We start from the raw sequence: 13138 nt of genomic DNA on the forward strand, positions 1-13138 counted from the left end.
ACAGGCATGAAAAGGGAGCAGAGTTTTGGAAGGGTTGTCAGACTGAAAGCTGGAAATGCTTCCTCTACCTTGAATGATTGGATAGAAAAGAAAATATCATCAGAGGTTGCATGTCACGAAACATGGGTCCATTCACATGATAGAGTTATAGTCAGCCCGCTGAATGCATAGATTCCTTATCTATGGATTCAACTATTCATGGTTTGAATATATATATGAGAGCCATGAGAGTTAAAGTGGTGTCAAACTGCATTGATTCTGCAATATGGCAGCAGCCCTTGAAGTTGCTGGACTGCAGCTCCCAGGATTCCTCACCATTTACCATGGCGGTTAAGGATCATGGGAGTTGTAATTCAGCAATATAGGGAGGATTATTCCCACTCCTATACTACCTATTGAAGAATATTCCTTGGTACACATCCATAGCATTGATGTTCAGCAGCTCCCGGGGCCTGGACTGGGATTGCAGAGGGCAGCCCCACAAGGGTAAAGGCAAGGCACTCATATCTCATTCTTCAGTCTAAAGCTAACCGAACCTCTGGCCTCGATCAGCAGCTAATTTCCCTTATCACTAGGGCTGCTAGAATGAAAGTTCAACTTCTTAGCTTCCGTTATATCAGCGCCTTGCCTCTGTCTCCTTGGAGAAAATTCATGATAAAGAGAAACCTTTGGTTCTGTTAACTAGTTGTGGCCCTTCCCTGATTAAAACAGCATCTGATCTGAAAGACAGCTCCAAGCAATTTTGTCGGTTAATGTAACCGAGTTTTTAATAGGATTGTATATATATTGCTGAATGGCTCCTGCAGTGCGGTTCCTTCCCCTCTGACCCCATCTAAGGAAGCAATTTGGACGGCTTGAACCACATAGCAATCACGATTCCTCACTGCAGTATTTGAATTTTCTCTTGGCTTCTGAAAAACAGATAGCTTACCCTTTCTGTTTTTATATCCAACCCAGCTCATATATTATGAGTCTGTGGCTTCAGGATGCAACCACAGACAGAAAATTCTGGTGGTTGTGGTGGTGGTGGTGGTAAATTTTCACACTACAAAATTATAGTGCTAATGTGGCTTAGTGGTTTGAATGTTGGGCTATAACTCTGGAGACTAGGGTTTGGTTCCCAGCTTGGCCATGAAAGCCACCGGCCAAGTCCACATGCTCCCAGCCTCAGGGGAAGGCAATGGCAAACCTCCTCTGAACAAATCTTTGCCAAGAAAACCTCATGATAGAGACACCTTAGGGTCGCCATAAATTGGAAATGACTTGAATGCAATAACAACAACAATAACAACATATCCTATTTTAGTGCCATGGCAACATCTTATGGAATCCTGGGATTTGTAGTGTAGGGAGGTGTATTAGAGCTCTTATCTCCTCACCAAACTACAAACTGCAACATTTCATAGGATGCATCCATTGCAGTCAATCAGAACAGAGCATCTTCTTCGACATTTTATGGATGAAAATTAGGATTGTTGCCCAGGCAACATCGAGTGCTAAATGTTATTAATGAGGAAGAACACACAGCCTAGGAAAGTACAATAACATCCACAATCCACAATACAGTGATACATTTATTGGACCAATTAAAATGTACAATATGTTGGTCTCAGTTCCAATGGTATGGATACTCCCTTTGAGATCCACTTTGTCTCCATCCTTTTGTGAGGATGAAAGAAGATTAAAAAATTGGTTGAAATATGGTTTTCCTAAGTGTTGGGAACCCAAATGGAAAAAAATCCTAAAAGGGCAAAAGACCTTAGGATTTAATCTGTATGATAAATGTACTCTTTGTTTTCATAGAAAATTCATTTTCTGCACAGAAAACAGCATTTCTTCACAGAAGAAAATTCCCTGTAAAGAAAATAGCACTTCTGCATAGAAAATAACATTTCTGCACAGAAAATGTCCTTGTGCAATTTTCTGCATTAAAAATGTTTTGTGTGTGTAGAATAAGTCCCAAAGTGCAAACAGTCCACTTTTCAATGACTGCTCTGCAGCAAGGAGGTGGGAAAATGTAAAACTATTCAGTCTTACCCATGAGAAAGACATTTATGAATATTTATATTTGTCCCTGGTAATAGTGGACAATTATGGCAACCCTAGCTAGGCTCCAGTACTATATTTGTGTCCATTGGTTACAACTGTTTTGTTCCTTCCCTGGAAGCTCACCAAGGACAGCAGGTGATGGCTTACAGACTGACATTGTTTCCTGGATCGCTACTCTGAGTAGTACTTTGGTAGAGCAATGAACATCCACTCAGGGAGAGAGCAAACAGTCTTCGGGTGATAAGGTATGGCACTGATCCCCAAATCTCTTCCTCAAAAGCACATGACTAGAGGGTTATGTATTCCATTTCCAAGGTATTCCAAGACTTCACTGATTTTTGCTGCAACTTGCATATACTCTCTAGAGGGTCTATGTATTTACTTATTTCCTCCTTCTCTTCTAGCTGTTGTAGTGCCAGGGTTCACGCTCCTCTCTGCCGTAGAAGCAAGGAGGGCTAGATGAAATATCCATCATCCCATCTTCCCAATAGCTCCTGCATTTCACCTTGGTCTAGGAAGTTGCTTACTGTCTTCATTTCCAAACAGAAGTATATGCTTTCTCTCTCAGTTTGTGTTTGACAAACAACCTGTGAACAGTTGTGGTTGGTACTTGATGTACAACACTTAATGACATGACCACAGGCTCTCCCTCTCTCTCAGGTTATGGCCTGGAAGTCTCAAGGCCTGGAATGATCCTGGCAATCCTAAAACACACACACTTCCTTGCTTAACCCTGTTATTTCTTCTTTCCTCTCTTGCAGATGGCTGCACCCCCAGACTGTATTCAGTTAATCCAGAAGCATCGGGAAAGGCTTCTGCGCTGGATTGAACCCAACCCAGCTCCCTTGCTCCGTCGACTCCGGGACTGTGAGCTCCTCACCCAGCCAGAGTATTTCTCCTTGCTGGAGACAAACCCCAAGACCAACCAAGTCATTGCACTTCTGGAAAGGGTCAGCAGGAAGCCTGAGGAAAGCCAGAAATTCCTGGAGGAGCTTCAGGAGCTGTGTGAGGTCTATTGTCCTGAGCTGCAGCATTGGCTGCAAACATATTATCCAGAGGAGAAAAATGGAGAACCTCCTGCAGTCCAGCCAGGTATCACAGCAACACACACTTGGTCACAGGTTCACCATGTGTAGCTCATGGTCACTTACAGCCTTTTGTGGGTTCAGTACAACCCCTGAGACATTAACCCCTCCCCAAGATCCCCAGCACTCCAAAAATAGCCTTGGTCAAAAAATCCCCACTCCTTTTTTTGCACGGAGCCCCTTGAAACAAATGAGAAAGCAACGAGAAATGACTCAACTTCATTTTTGGTCATTCAGAATGGCAGGTATGACATGAAATACAGCCCTCCAGAGCTCTAGAAGATGCCAAAACGGAGCCAGGGCCCACTCCTACTCCGGGGAGGGAGCCAGATATGCCAGTGTGGAGACAAGACGGAGCAAGTATAAGTTCTTACATTGTTTCTAAATCAACGCTTGGTTTTCTTTCCAGATGCTCCAGCTCCATCTAAACCTAGAAGATCTCTCTTGAAATTTTGGAAGTCAAAGAAGTACAAGTTGCAGAACATGTCTGCAGGTAAGTCATTCTCCCACATCGCCATGTAGGACTGTGGTGGAAACACCTTGAGGGGTTGTTGGACTTCAGCTCCTAGCACTCCTCACCACTGACTATGCTGGCTAGGGCTGCTGGGACTTGGAATCTTATAACAATCACTAGGATTGCTTCATATTCAACCTGATGTTCCTGTTCACTATTTTTTATTATATTTATAACCTTGTCTTTCAGCCAAGATTGCTTTCTAAAACTGCTTGGAATTAAAATCCGCAAACGCTGTAAAGGCTTGTTGGAGCTGAGCCCTTTCACACTACACAGTTATGGCCCTATGACTCCACTTGCACTTCCATAGATCCATCTGGTGGAACACTGGTTTGCAGTTTAGGGAGGCATTATGTGCTTGATCCACACGTATTTTTTTCCCTGCCTCACCAGATCAGGAGCAGAGCAATGACTTGCCTTTCCGAAGAGGCCTGAGCCGACAACTCAAAGGTAATTAATGTAAAGTAAATGCCTTAGTTTGCATCAAGAAATGATAGTTCAGGTGTTTGAGAACACACAGAGAAAAGAGCACACACGAGTTTATGGCCAACCCTATCATTAGGCATAATAAGGCGGCTTCCTCAGGTAAAAAATGCAGGGCAGAGATTGAAGGGGGAAAGAAAGAATTATCCCAGTTGGGGCTGCCAGACTGAAAGCTGGTAAGACCTTTTGCATGGCTGTGCAAAAGAAAGGATTTCAGCAGTTGTTGCTTATTTTCTGGTTGAGTCACAAGAAACAGCTCCTGAAATACCTCTTCTGCACCACCATTAAAAGCATAGGAGCCCTCTCCACTTTTCTTTCATTTTGTTTTCCAGTGATTAATTTTTTATTAATTTTAACCCAAACAGTCTAATTTAGAAACAAAATGAGATACAATCAAAGATAGAGACCAAAGGGGTAGTGTAATGCAAGTCCTTCCTTAGGATTCCCCATCTGTTTGACCAAATTATTAGAATTACACAGACAGTTTAGCATTTACCTGGCTTTATTGCCCTCTCCTGTTTTCAGCATGTTGTCTGAACCAGGGATCCTGGATTGTTCCTCCAAAAACAAGCATGGATCATAAACCAAGAACAAAAGCTGGGTTTGAAGTCCTCTGGCTTGTGAGGAAGCCAGGATAAAGGACAAGCCAGGTTAGGATGAAGAGGGTGATATTTAATGTTGCATTGAGCCAGCTGGACTAGGACTCTGGGGGAAACATGATTTGAATCCTGCTCAGCCACAGAAACCATCTGGGTGACTTTGGGAAGTCACACTATCTCAGCCCTAAGGGTAGGCAGTGATGACCTCCCCCAGAAGAAATCTTGGCCAAGAACATTCTGTGATATGATTGCCTTAGTTTTTACATCAGTTGGAAATGACTAGAAGGCACACAGTGACTAAATAGCATTTAGCATTTACATTTCTATGCTGCTTCATAGTGAACTAAGCTAAATAGGCTGGGTAATTATTTTACTGACCTGCGAAAGGATGAAAAGTCCTGTTGATCTCGGATGGCTCCAACATGGACGTTTTCCAAATGGGACTTTTGGACTTTTGCTTTCTAACATTCAGTAGCTTATGATTGTTTAGAATTATCCCAACACTTTAAAACAGGACTTCTGGAGACTACAATTCCCAGAATTTCTTAAATCTTGTGGCCAGCAGCCATGTTGGTTAGGGGATTCTGGAACTTGCATTCCAGAAAGGTAAAATGTCTATGGCGTTTATCAGATGAGATTTCTGCAGCTCAGATCTGGAGCTTCTGCAGATTGGGCCATTCGCATTGACATGATAAGGAGATGTGGATTCTGGGAGTGGCATTCCAAAATATTACCTTTTCAAGCTCTGAATGATCTTCTGAGAACAATCTTCTGGATCTATTCTGCTCTTCTAATTTCCCTATATCATTGCTCACCTACCAGCTGCCTTGCAGAATCACCGCCGCTCACTGCTGACTCGCACAGAGAAGCTTTGCACCAACGTGGATGATACAGAATCATGTGGGCACATAGAGATCCGCTACACTGACCTCCTGCTGTCTGACAGCCCTCGTTCTAGCTCTGCCAGTCATGACTACTTGCATCTGGCCTCTCGCCGAGCACGCCTCTACTCCCTCCATGCCCCCCGCCGCTTGGCCCTATCCCAGCTAGTCTCCCCACTTACTGGGGAGAGTTCCCCACCTCTCCGTGTGATGTTGAGTGGGGCTGCTGGTATTGGTAAAAGTGTAGCAACACAGAAGATCCTCCATGACTGGGCACTGGGGGCATCTTTCCAACGTTTCCTTTGCCTTCTGGACTTTTCCTTCCGAGAGCTCAGCCTCATCACAACCCCTAAGAGTCTTGAGGAGTTGATCCGCAAGAAACACATCCATCTGAGTGAGGTTCTCCCTGAGCTGCTAGATCGGCCTGGGGAGCTCCTGGTAATCTTAGATGGTCTGGATGAGTTTAGGCATCCATTGGACAGCCAGAATCCATGCCTCCAGTCTGATCAGCCTGCTCACATCAAAGAGCTGGTGCATGGGCTTGTCTCTGGGACACTGTTGCCTGAGTCAACCATTGTGGTCACATCCAGGCCTTCTGCTAGCCTTCCAGAAGATCTCTTTGACCGTCATATTGTCATCCTTGGCTTCCAAGAAGAGCATGTCCGGGAATACTTCTTCCGCTTCTTCCGGGATCCCAAGCGTGCCACTGCTGTGCTCAGCTACATCTCCATCCATGATGGCTTAGCCAGCCTCAGCTTTATTCCCCTGTACTGCTTCATTCTCTGCACAGCGCTGGGGGAGTTCTTCCCTTGTGCTGGAGTGATGGAAGCCTCTCCACCCAGCACCATCACCGATGTCTACCGTCAGTATCTGTGTACCATCCTTCGTTTGCACAAGTCTCCATCGGGAGGACCAAACTGCACTATGGGAAGGGTGAAAGACTTAGTACTGCAACTTGGCAAGCTAGCTTATGCTGCCACACTGAGAAAACGAACAGTATTCTACATGGATGAGTTACAAGGTTTTGGGTTTGACCCACAGAACTTGCCCAGCAGTTTCTTGAACCGGATCTTCTTCAAGGAAAATGATGAGGTCTATGGCTTCTTCCACTTAACCATACAAGAGTTCTTAGCTGCAATGTACTCTGTAGTAACTTTAGACCCCAGTACTGAGGAGTTAACATCTTGCCTTGATCTCTGGTGGGATGGCAGTGCTCAAGAAGATGGAGAGGCAGAGAGAAATCTATCGCCACCAACTGGTTCATCAGACAGACTTCTCAGCTATACCAAGGAGTTCTTGAGTGGACCCCAACAGTGGGACAGCCTGCAAATGTTTTCCAGGTTCTTTATGGGACTCTTGACCTCCAGGATGGAGGGCAAGCTGGGAGGGTTGACAGGACGCCTGACAGGTGATCCCCTTACACCTTTGGCTGACTGGTTAGGAAGGAAGATTCAACATGAATCAGACCGGAAGCTGCTTTCTTTGCTGCACTGCCTGGCAGAGCTGCATCAAGATGAAGTGACTCAGAAGGCAGCATCCAAATTGGACGAGGTGGACCTTTTCAAGGTAACCTTGAACCCTGCGGACTGTGCAGCTCTGGCTTATGTTCTTGGCTGCTCAGAGGTCAAGATGCTCCGGAATCTCAACTTAAGTTACAGCAACATGGGCATCAGGGGTCTGAGGCGATTGCAAGGGCTTCTCCATCGATGTCAAACGCTCCAGTGAGTATCTGCTGTAGCAACTTCCTTGCTTTGACCATGGTCAAATGTGGAGAGGGCACTGCACTATCCAATTCTCTGCTTTGAAAGAAAGGTGCAGTTCAGGGGAGACCCACTTTATAATACAATCAGTGTGGGAAATTGTGGAGGGGGCAGAGACCATTCTCCATGATGCCTTTCTGGTGGGCTGCATTTCAGCATGATGGCAGTGACCTAATGTCACTTCCAGTTACCATTTGGGCCATTTTTCAGCCATTGTTTTATTTTTTCAAAGGTTGGAGAGGGTTTGGGAGATTTCTTTTTGGGGGGGAGATAAATGTCTACATTTGTGGCCATTTTGAAGTCTTTGGGGTTGGTTTGGGGGCAGAAACTCAGCCAAAAATTAGCATAAAAACTTTTAATTTACTGGGAGGGATGGAAGGTTTGGAGATCTTCTGAGGTGGCTTCAAACACTTTGGGGTTTCAAGGGTAGCACTTTACCCATGGCTGCACTATATAAACACAAACACACACACACAACTTAGATTGACTTTAATTGTCATGGCTGCTCTTAGAGAATTCTGGAAATTTTACTTTGGTGAGTATGCTCAGCTTTGTATGTTTGATCTTTAGATCTACATTGTTAACAGAACTACAAGTCAAAGGATGTTCTGTGTAAGGAAGAAAAGGAACACTAAACTGGCTGACGTTTGAAAAAGTAACAAACTGGGATGCCTTTCAGTTCAGTGGGAGGGAACACCCTCTTCTTCTTTGTCCAGCATAATGTCTTGGGTCAACTCTAGTGGAAAGTATATGCTTTTTGTGAAGTCAAAGGCTTTCATGGCCGGCATCCATAGTGTTTTTGTGGGTTTTTTGGGCTATGTGGCCATGTTCTGGAAGAGTTTATTCCTGTTGTTTTGCCAGCATCTGTGGCTGGCATCTTCACCAAAATTCTGAAGATGCCAGCCACAGATACTGGCAAAACATCAGGAATAAATTCTTCCAGAACATGGCCACATAGCCCAAAAAACCCTCACAAAAAACCCCTATATGCTCTTCCATTCTATATTGAGGGAGCTGGAGTGGTCACCTCTATCAGGGTGGGCCTGGGGTGCCTTCTTTACCCTGCCCTTCAATGAGATTGGGATCTGCATTCTGAATTAGTCCTTTCTGTTCCAGATTGCGATACAATTCTCTGGATCAGGAGGCAGCGGTGATAGAAGCTGCAATACTGAGATCTCCGGAGTGTCGGGTGAAACGGCTGCTGTGAGTGATCAGGAATGCCTATTCTTCTCCTCAAAAGTCCTGATTTGTTTTTTTATACCGTATAATGTTGATGTTTAAAGGCTAGTCTCAACTTGTATAAAACCATACACTCCAACTGTCCAGATGTGTCAGGCATAGTCCTGATTTATCCTCTATCAACCCATTTTTTTTATTCCAGCTGCTTTTAACATGTCCCAGGTTCTCTTTCCTCCCATGTTTGTATTTTGTCCTTGGCTTACTTCAATTGCTGCAAATTGAGTTGAAAATTTAAAAAGAGTTTATTCTATTCAGTCAGCAGAAGAGAGAGGAGAAGAGGGGTCAGATTCTTGCCCTTCCCGTTTTGTTGTTGTTGTGTGTGTTCAAGTCGTCGCTAACTTATGGTGACCAAAGGTGAACCTATCATGTGGTTTTCTTGGCAGGTTTCTTCAGATCAATACCTAAAAACAAAAATTAAAGTTTTTATTCCCTTTATTAGAGGTTTCATATCATCACCTTCACAAGTTTGGGCATTAGCTCCTGTCTTTTAATATTTGTTTCACCACATTCTTTCTTCCAAAACCTATAAGTAGATTTTGTGGAAGGATCTGATATATCCAAGCCTAATCTTTTCATTGTTGTCTTATGTGCCTTTCAGTCGCCTCTGACTAATGGCAACCTGTTCATAGTTGTTTCTTTGAAAGAATTATTCCGAAGAGACTTGCCATTGCCTTCTTCTGATTCTGAGATAATGTTACTTGCCTGAGGTCACCCATTTTAGTGACCAAGGGAGAATTTGAACCCTGGTCTCCTGGGATCTTCATCCAACAGTGAAGCCACTACACCACACTGGCTCCTTTGCACTTAATACAAACTTAATACAAATGCAATAGGAACACATAAAGCTCATAAATATTGCAATCCTCCAGGTTCTCCAACACCGTTCTCCAGGCCAGATTATTGGACTCTTTGTTATTTTTTACTTCACCTAAATTTTGTACCATTCAGCTTGAAAGGTTCTGGGGAAGCCAAAGGTTCACCACAGTCATGACATGTAAGCGATCCTAATAAATAGATAACAAAGCCCTGAATGTGAGGCGTTCTGACTAACTGCTTGTGAGGGATGGAGACAGACTGGGGGGAAACAGACCTGGAGAAATGCAATGGCTGGCTCCATGAACAGAAATATTCAACAATGCAACTGTGATCATGGGTTTCCATATTATCTGGGCATAACAGCTGAGGTGAACAGTCTGTCCTCCACTTAAAAGATTAATAATTTGACTGGTCGGGTTATATTTATTGGGGGCCAGCACCAGAGTAACAGAGACCACAAGAGACAATTGCCCGGTTTATGAGAAGTGTGGAAGGTTCAAAATGCTTCCAAGATAAGAGGTTATAAAAACACAGTGCTACAAGGCGCATGGGAGAGAGACACTCCTGAGGAATGGAGTTCCATAACTTGGAAGCAGCCACCAAGAAGGCTCTCTCTTAGAAAATGATAGATGCTTTATATGGTCCCTCTGTTAAGTTTCTCACTTTTTCTTTCCTTTGCCCCCTACCCAAATAGGTTTTGTGGAAACTGCCTGGGCTCAGAGGGAGTGAGAAGCTTATGGGATGCTCTGCAGCACAACACAACCCTTGAAGAGCTCTACCTGGATATCACAGGGATCACAGACAGTGGCCTGGATAATATAGTGGATTCCCTGATGGGCAACACCACTCTCCGACTTCTGACGTAAGTTCACTCAGTTCACATTCCAGTGCAATAAATTTTGCAAAGACTTGGCAAAGTAATTAGAAGCCTAGCAGAGCAAAATTATTTCAGAAAGAACTCAAGAACCAATTAGAGATGGTCAGATTTTTTACAAAGATCAATACAAAACCTTGTGGAACCTGGTGATACAGGCATTTTGGACTTCAACGTCCAGAGATCCCAAGCAGCTTGACCAACAGTCAAGAAGTCCAAAATACACAGCATATTATTGTTGTTGTTGTTGTTGTTGTTGACATGATGAGAGGGACCAGGGGAGCTGAAAGCTCCACAGAAACTGCCCCTTTGGTCACCTGTAGCCTATGGCTCAAACAGTTCTCCTTTCTGGCCTACATCCATGTGCATATTTGTGTTTTTTGTGTTGCGGACTTTGTGCTTTACAAGGGTTTGAGTAGCACTGGTTTAATCCACTACAGGTCTTTCTGTTCCATCAGAGGCCTGTTACAGACTGCCAAAATAAAGCTGCTTCGGGTCTCTTTGGAGGTATGCTATTTAAATGATGCATGGGTCCTAAGAGTCCGGAAGTCGCGCCAAAGCCACACTCCATTCCTAAGCACTGGAGTGCAGCTTTGGTGCAGCTTTTGGATTCTTAGGATGCATGCATCATTTAAACAGCATACCTCCAAAGAGACCCCAAGCAGCTTTATTTGGGCAGTCTGTAACAGGCCAATGATTCCACTTGTGGACTTCCACACTTTCCAAGAGACCCAGCTGCAAGTTTTGCAATTTTGCGACAGTTTTACTTGCAAGGGGCTCATATTTCTAAAGCCAAGACATTTCGGCATTGCTTGTGAGAGGATATTTTGAAGGTTAGAGGAATGGAAAGCAGGTCTATTTTTAAACTTCTGCTTTTCACCAGAAGAGAAGAAGGAAATGATGAGTGAGCGCCACACAAATAGGCATACATGGAGGAAATGGGCAAGGGTTTCTGATATTTTAAAACTTTTTTGTCATGGTACAAAAGGTAGCAAAAAAGTAGAAATGCAAATGCAGTCATATATACAGAGAGAGAGAGAGAGATTGGCCTTCAAACATAGGACTACCTCAAAAAACTACCCCCTGGTTTTAAAAAGACATTGGAAGAACTCCAGTGCAGATCCAACAAATCATTACAAAGAGCCCTGCAAAAGAATGGAATGGGCAGATGTAGAAGTGACAACCAACAAACCCCTGCAAAACTGAAGGAGCTACAGTGCAAAGATCCACATTTCTTCAACCATTGATAGCCTAACTTACTCAAATATGCCAAAAGGGTATACACATGTGTAACAGAAACGTACACATGTGTATTTAGTATCTGTGCTTATAGAAGCCAGGGTGGTATAGTGTTCTGAGTGTTAGGCTGGAGACCAAGATCTGAATCCTAACTTGGCCATGGAAACCCATTCCGTGATCTCAGGCAGGTCACACACTCTTGGCCTCAAAAAATGTGTTGACGTCTTAGGGTCGTTGTAAGTTGGAAACTACTTAAAAGAACACAATAACACAAATGCCACTAACAAGATGCCAGGCTAAGTATGACACAAAATTGGTTAGGGCAAGTTATTTTCAGGGCGGGGGACGAGCCAACATTTGCCAGTCAACCTAAATCAAAATATCACAATTGGTCAATTGGTTCGTAAATGTGTATCTTAGAGGAATTTGTTTAGGAGGTGCCCCCAAAGTATTTGATGGACTGGTTCTAAATATTACTACAATCTGCATTTTGATCTCAATAGATAACCAGGTTTGCAGGACCTTTGTTCATGTATGTGGCGGCATGACAGTTCAAATGATGGTACTGATGTCTGTATATCACTTTTCTTCTGCATGGTTTTAATGCCCATCTCAATTCTTTTTTGCAGCATTGTGGGGAACCGACTGAGCCAAACTGGGAGGAAAGTGCTCTCTGAGCTGAGTCATAAAAAGCCAGAGCTCAAGATCATAAGCAGTTTTCTGTCCGACATGGGGTTGCTCCAGGCATATTTGGATTGGGTGGAAGAAATCAAAGCCGACCGGGAACAGATGGAGTCGGTCAGGAACGCGGATGCCCTGCGCTCGGTCCTGGAAGTTTTGGTGGAAACGGATGACCCAGGAGCAAGTGAGGAGGCTCGGAAAAGGGCCGAGCACCTGAAGGAAGAGATCACTGCCCTCCTTCTGAGGGAGGAGAATGCAAAAGAAAACGGGATGGGATGATAACTGCTTTACTTCATTGTATACACAACGCTCCTGACAGTCCAAAAGGGGACATCGATTCGGATCACTCCGTATCGTTCGAGGGAATGGAGGCAGCTCCATTTAACCCTGAAATGATATGTGCAAATATCAAAAGGGGTTACAATGACTCAAAGAGATTTGCAAACCCAAAACCACATGGGAACAACAAACCCGATATGCATCATTGCGGGAACCCACATCTCCTTGGGACAAAAAATAATGAGCATGAATGCCTCCAAAAATGCTCAAGCAAAAGAAAACTGGTGCTACACCTCTTAGCTTTTGTGTTTTTCATCAATCACTTTTTTGCTGTCTTGACCACAATTTGATATTGCTCGGCTGCACATATCCCAGTTTTCATGTGAAATGGTGTGTGTGTATGTGTGATACCCCAGTTATGGTTGTCTAACCAGAGGGACCATAGCCATGAGGAACAATTCCCATTATCCCTAGGCAATGAAACCAATTACAAAGGATGGTGGAAGCTGCACTCCAAAATCACCAGGAGGCCTATGCATTCTCCACACCTGAGTTGGAAGGAGGACCACAGGCAATGACTTTCCTCCTGCATCCTGGCCAGCGAGGATAATGGGAATTAAATGGGATTAAAGAACAATG

The 13138-nt window shown here is 44.0% G+C and overlaps 1 protein-coding gene across 1 annotated transcript; it reads left to right on the forward strand.

Moving 5' to 3' along the window:
* The first annotated feature begins 2165 nt into the window (after positions 1-2165).
* On the forward strand, positions 2166-13117 carry LOC121915511 (NACHT, LRR and PYD domains-containing protein 12-like). The gene is made up of 8 exons (XM_042439826.1): positions 2166-2294; positions 2811-3141; positions 3544-3627; positions 4042-4098; positions 5553-7332; positions 8488-8574; positions 10121-10288; positions 12169-13117. The coding sequence occupies exons 2-8, from the start codon at positions 2811-2813 to the stop codon at positions 12497-12499; spliced, it is 2838 nt and encodes a 945-aa protein (XP_042295760.1). The 5' UTR covers positions 2166-2294; the 3' UTR covers positions 12500-13117.
* Positions 13118-13138: the final 21 nt, after the last annotated feature.

This window comes from Sceloporus undulatus, chromosome 9, assembly GCF_019175285.1.
Source record: "Sceloporus undulatus isolate JIND9_A2432 ecotype Alabama chromosome 9, SceUnd_v1.1, whole genome shotgun sequence".
In the NCBI taxonomy this organism is placed as follows: domain Eukaryota; kingdom Metazoa; phylum Chordata; class Lepidosauria; order Squamata; family Phrynosomatidae; genus Sceloporus; species Sceloporus undulatus.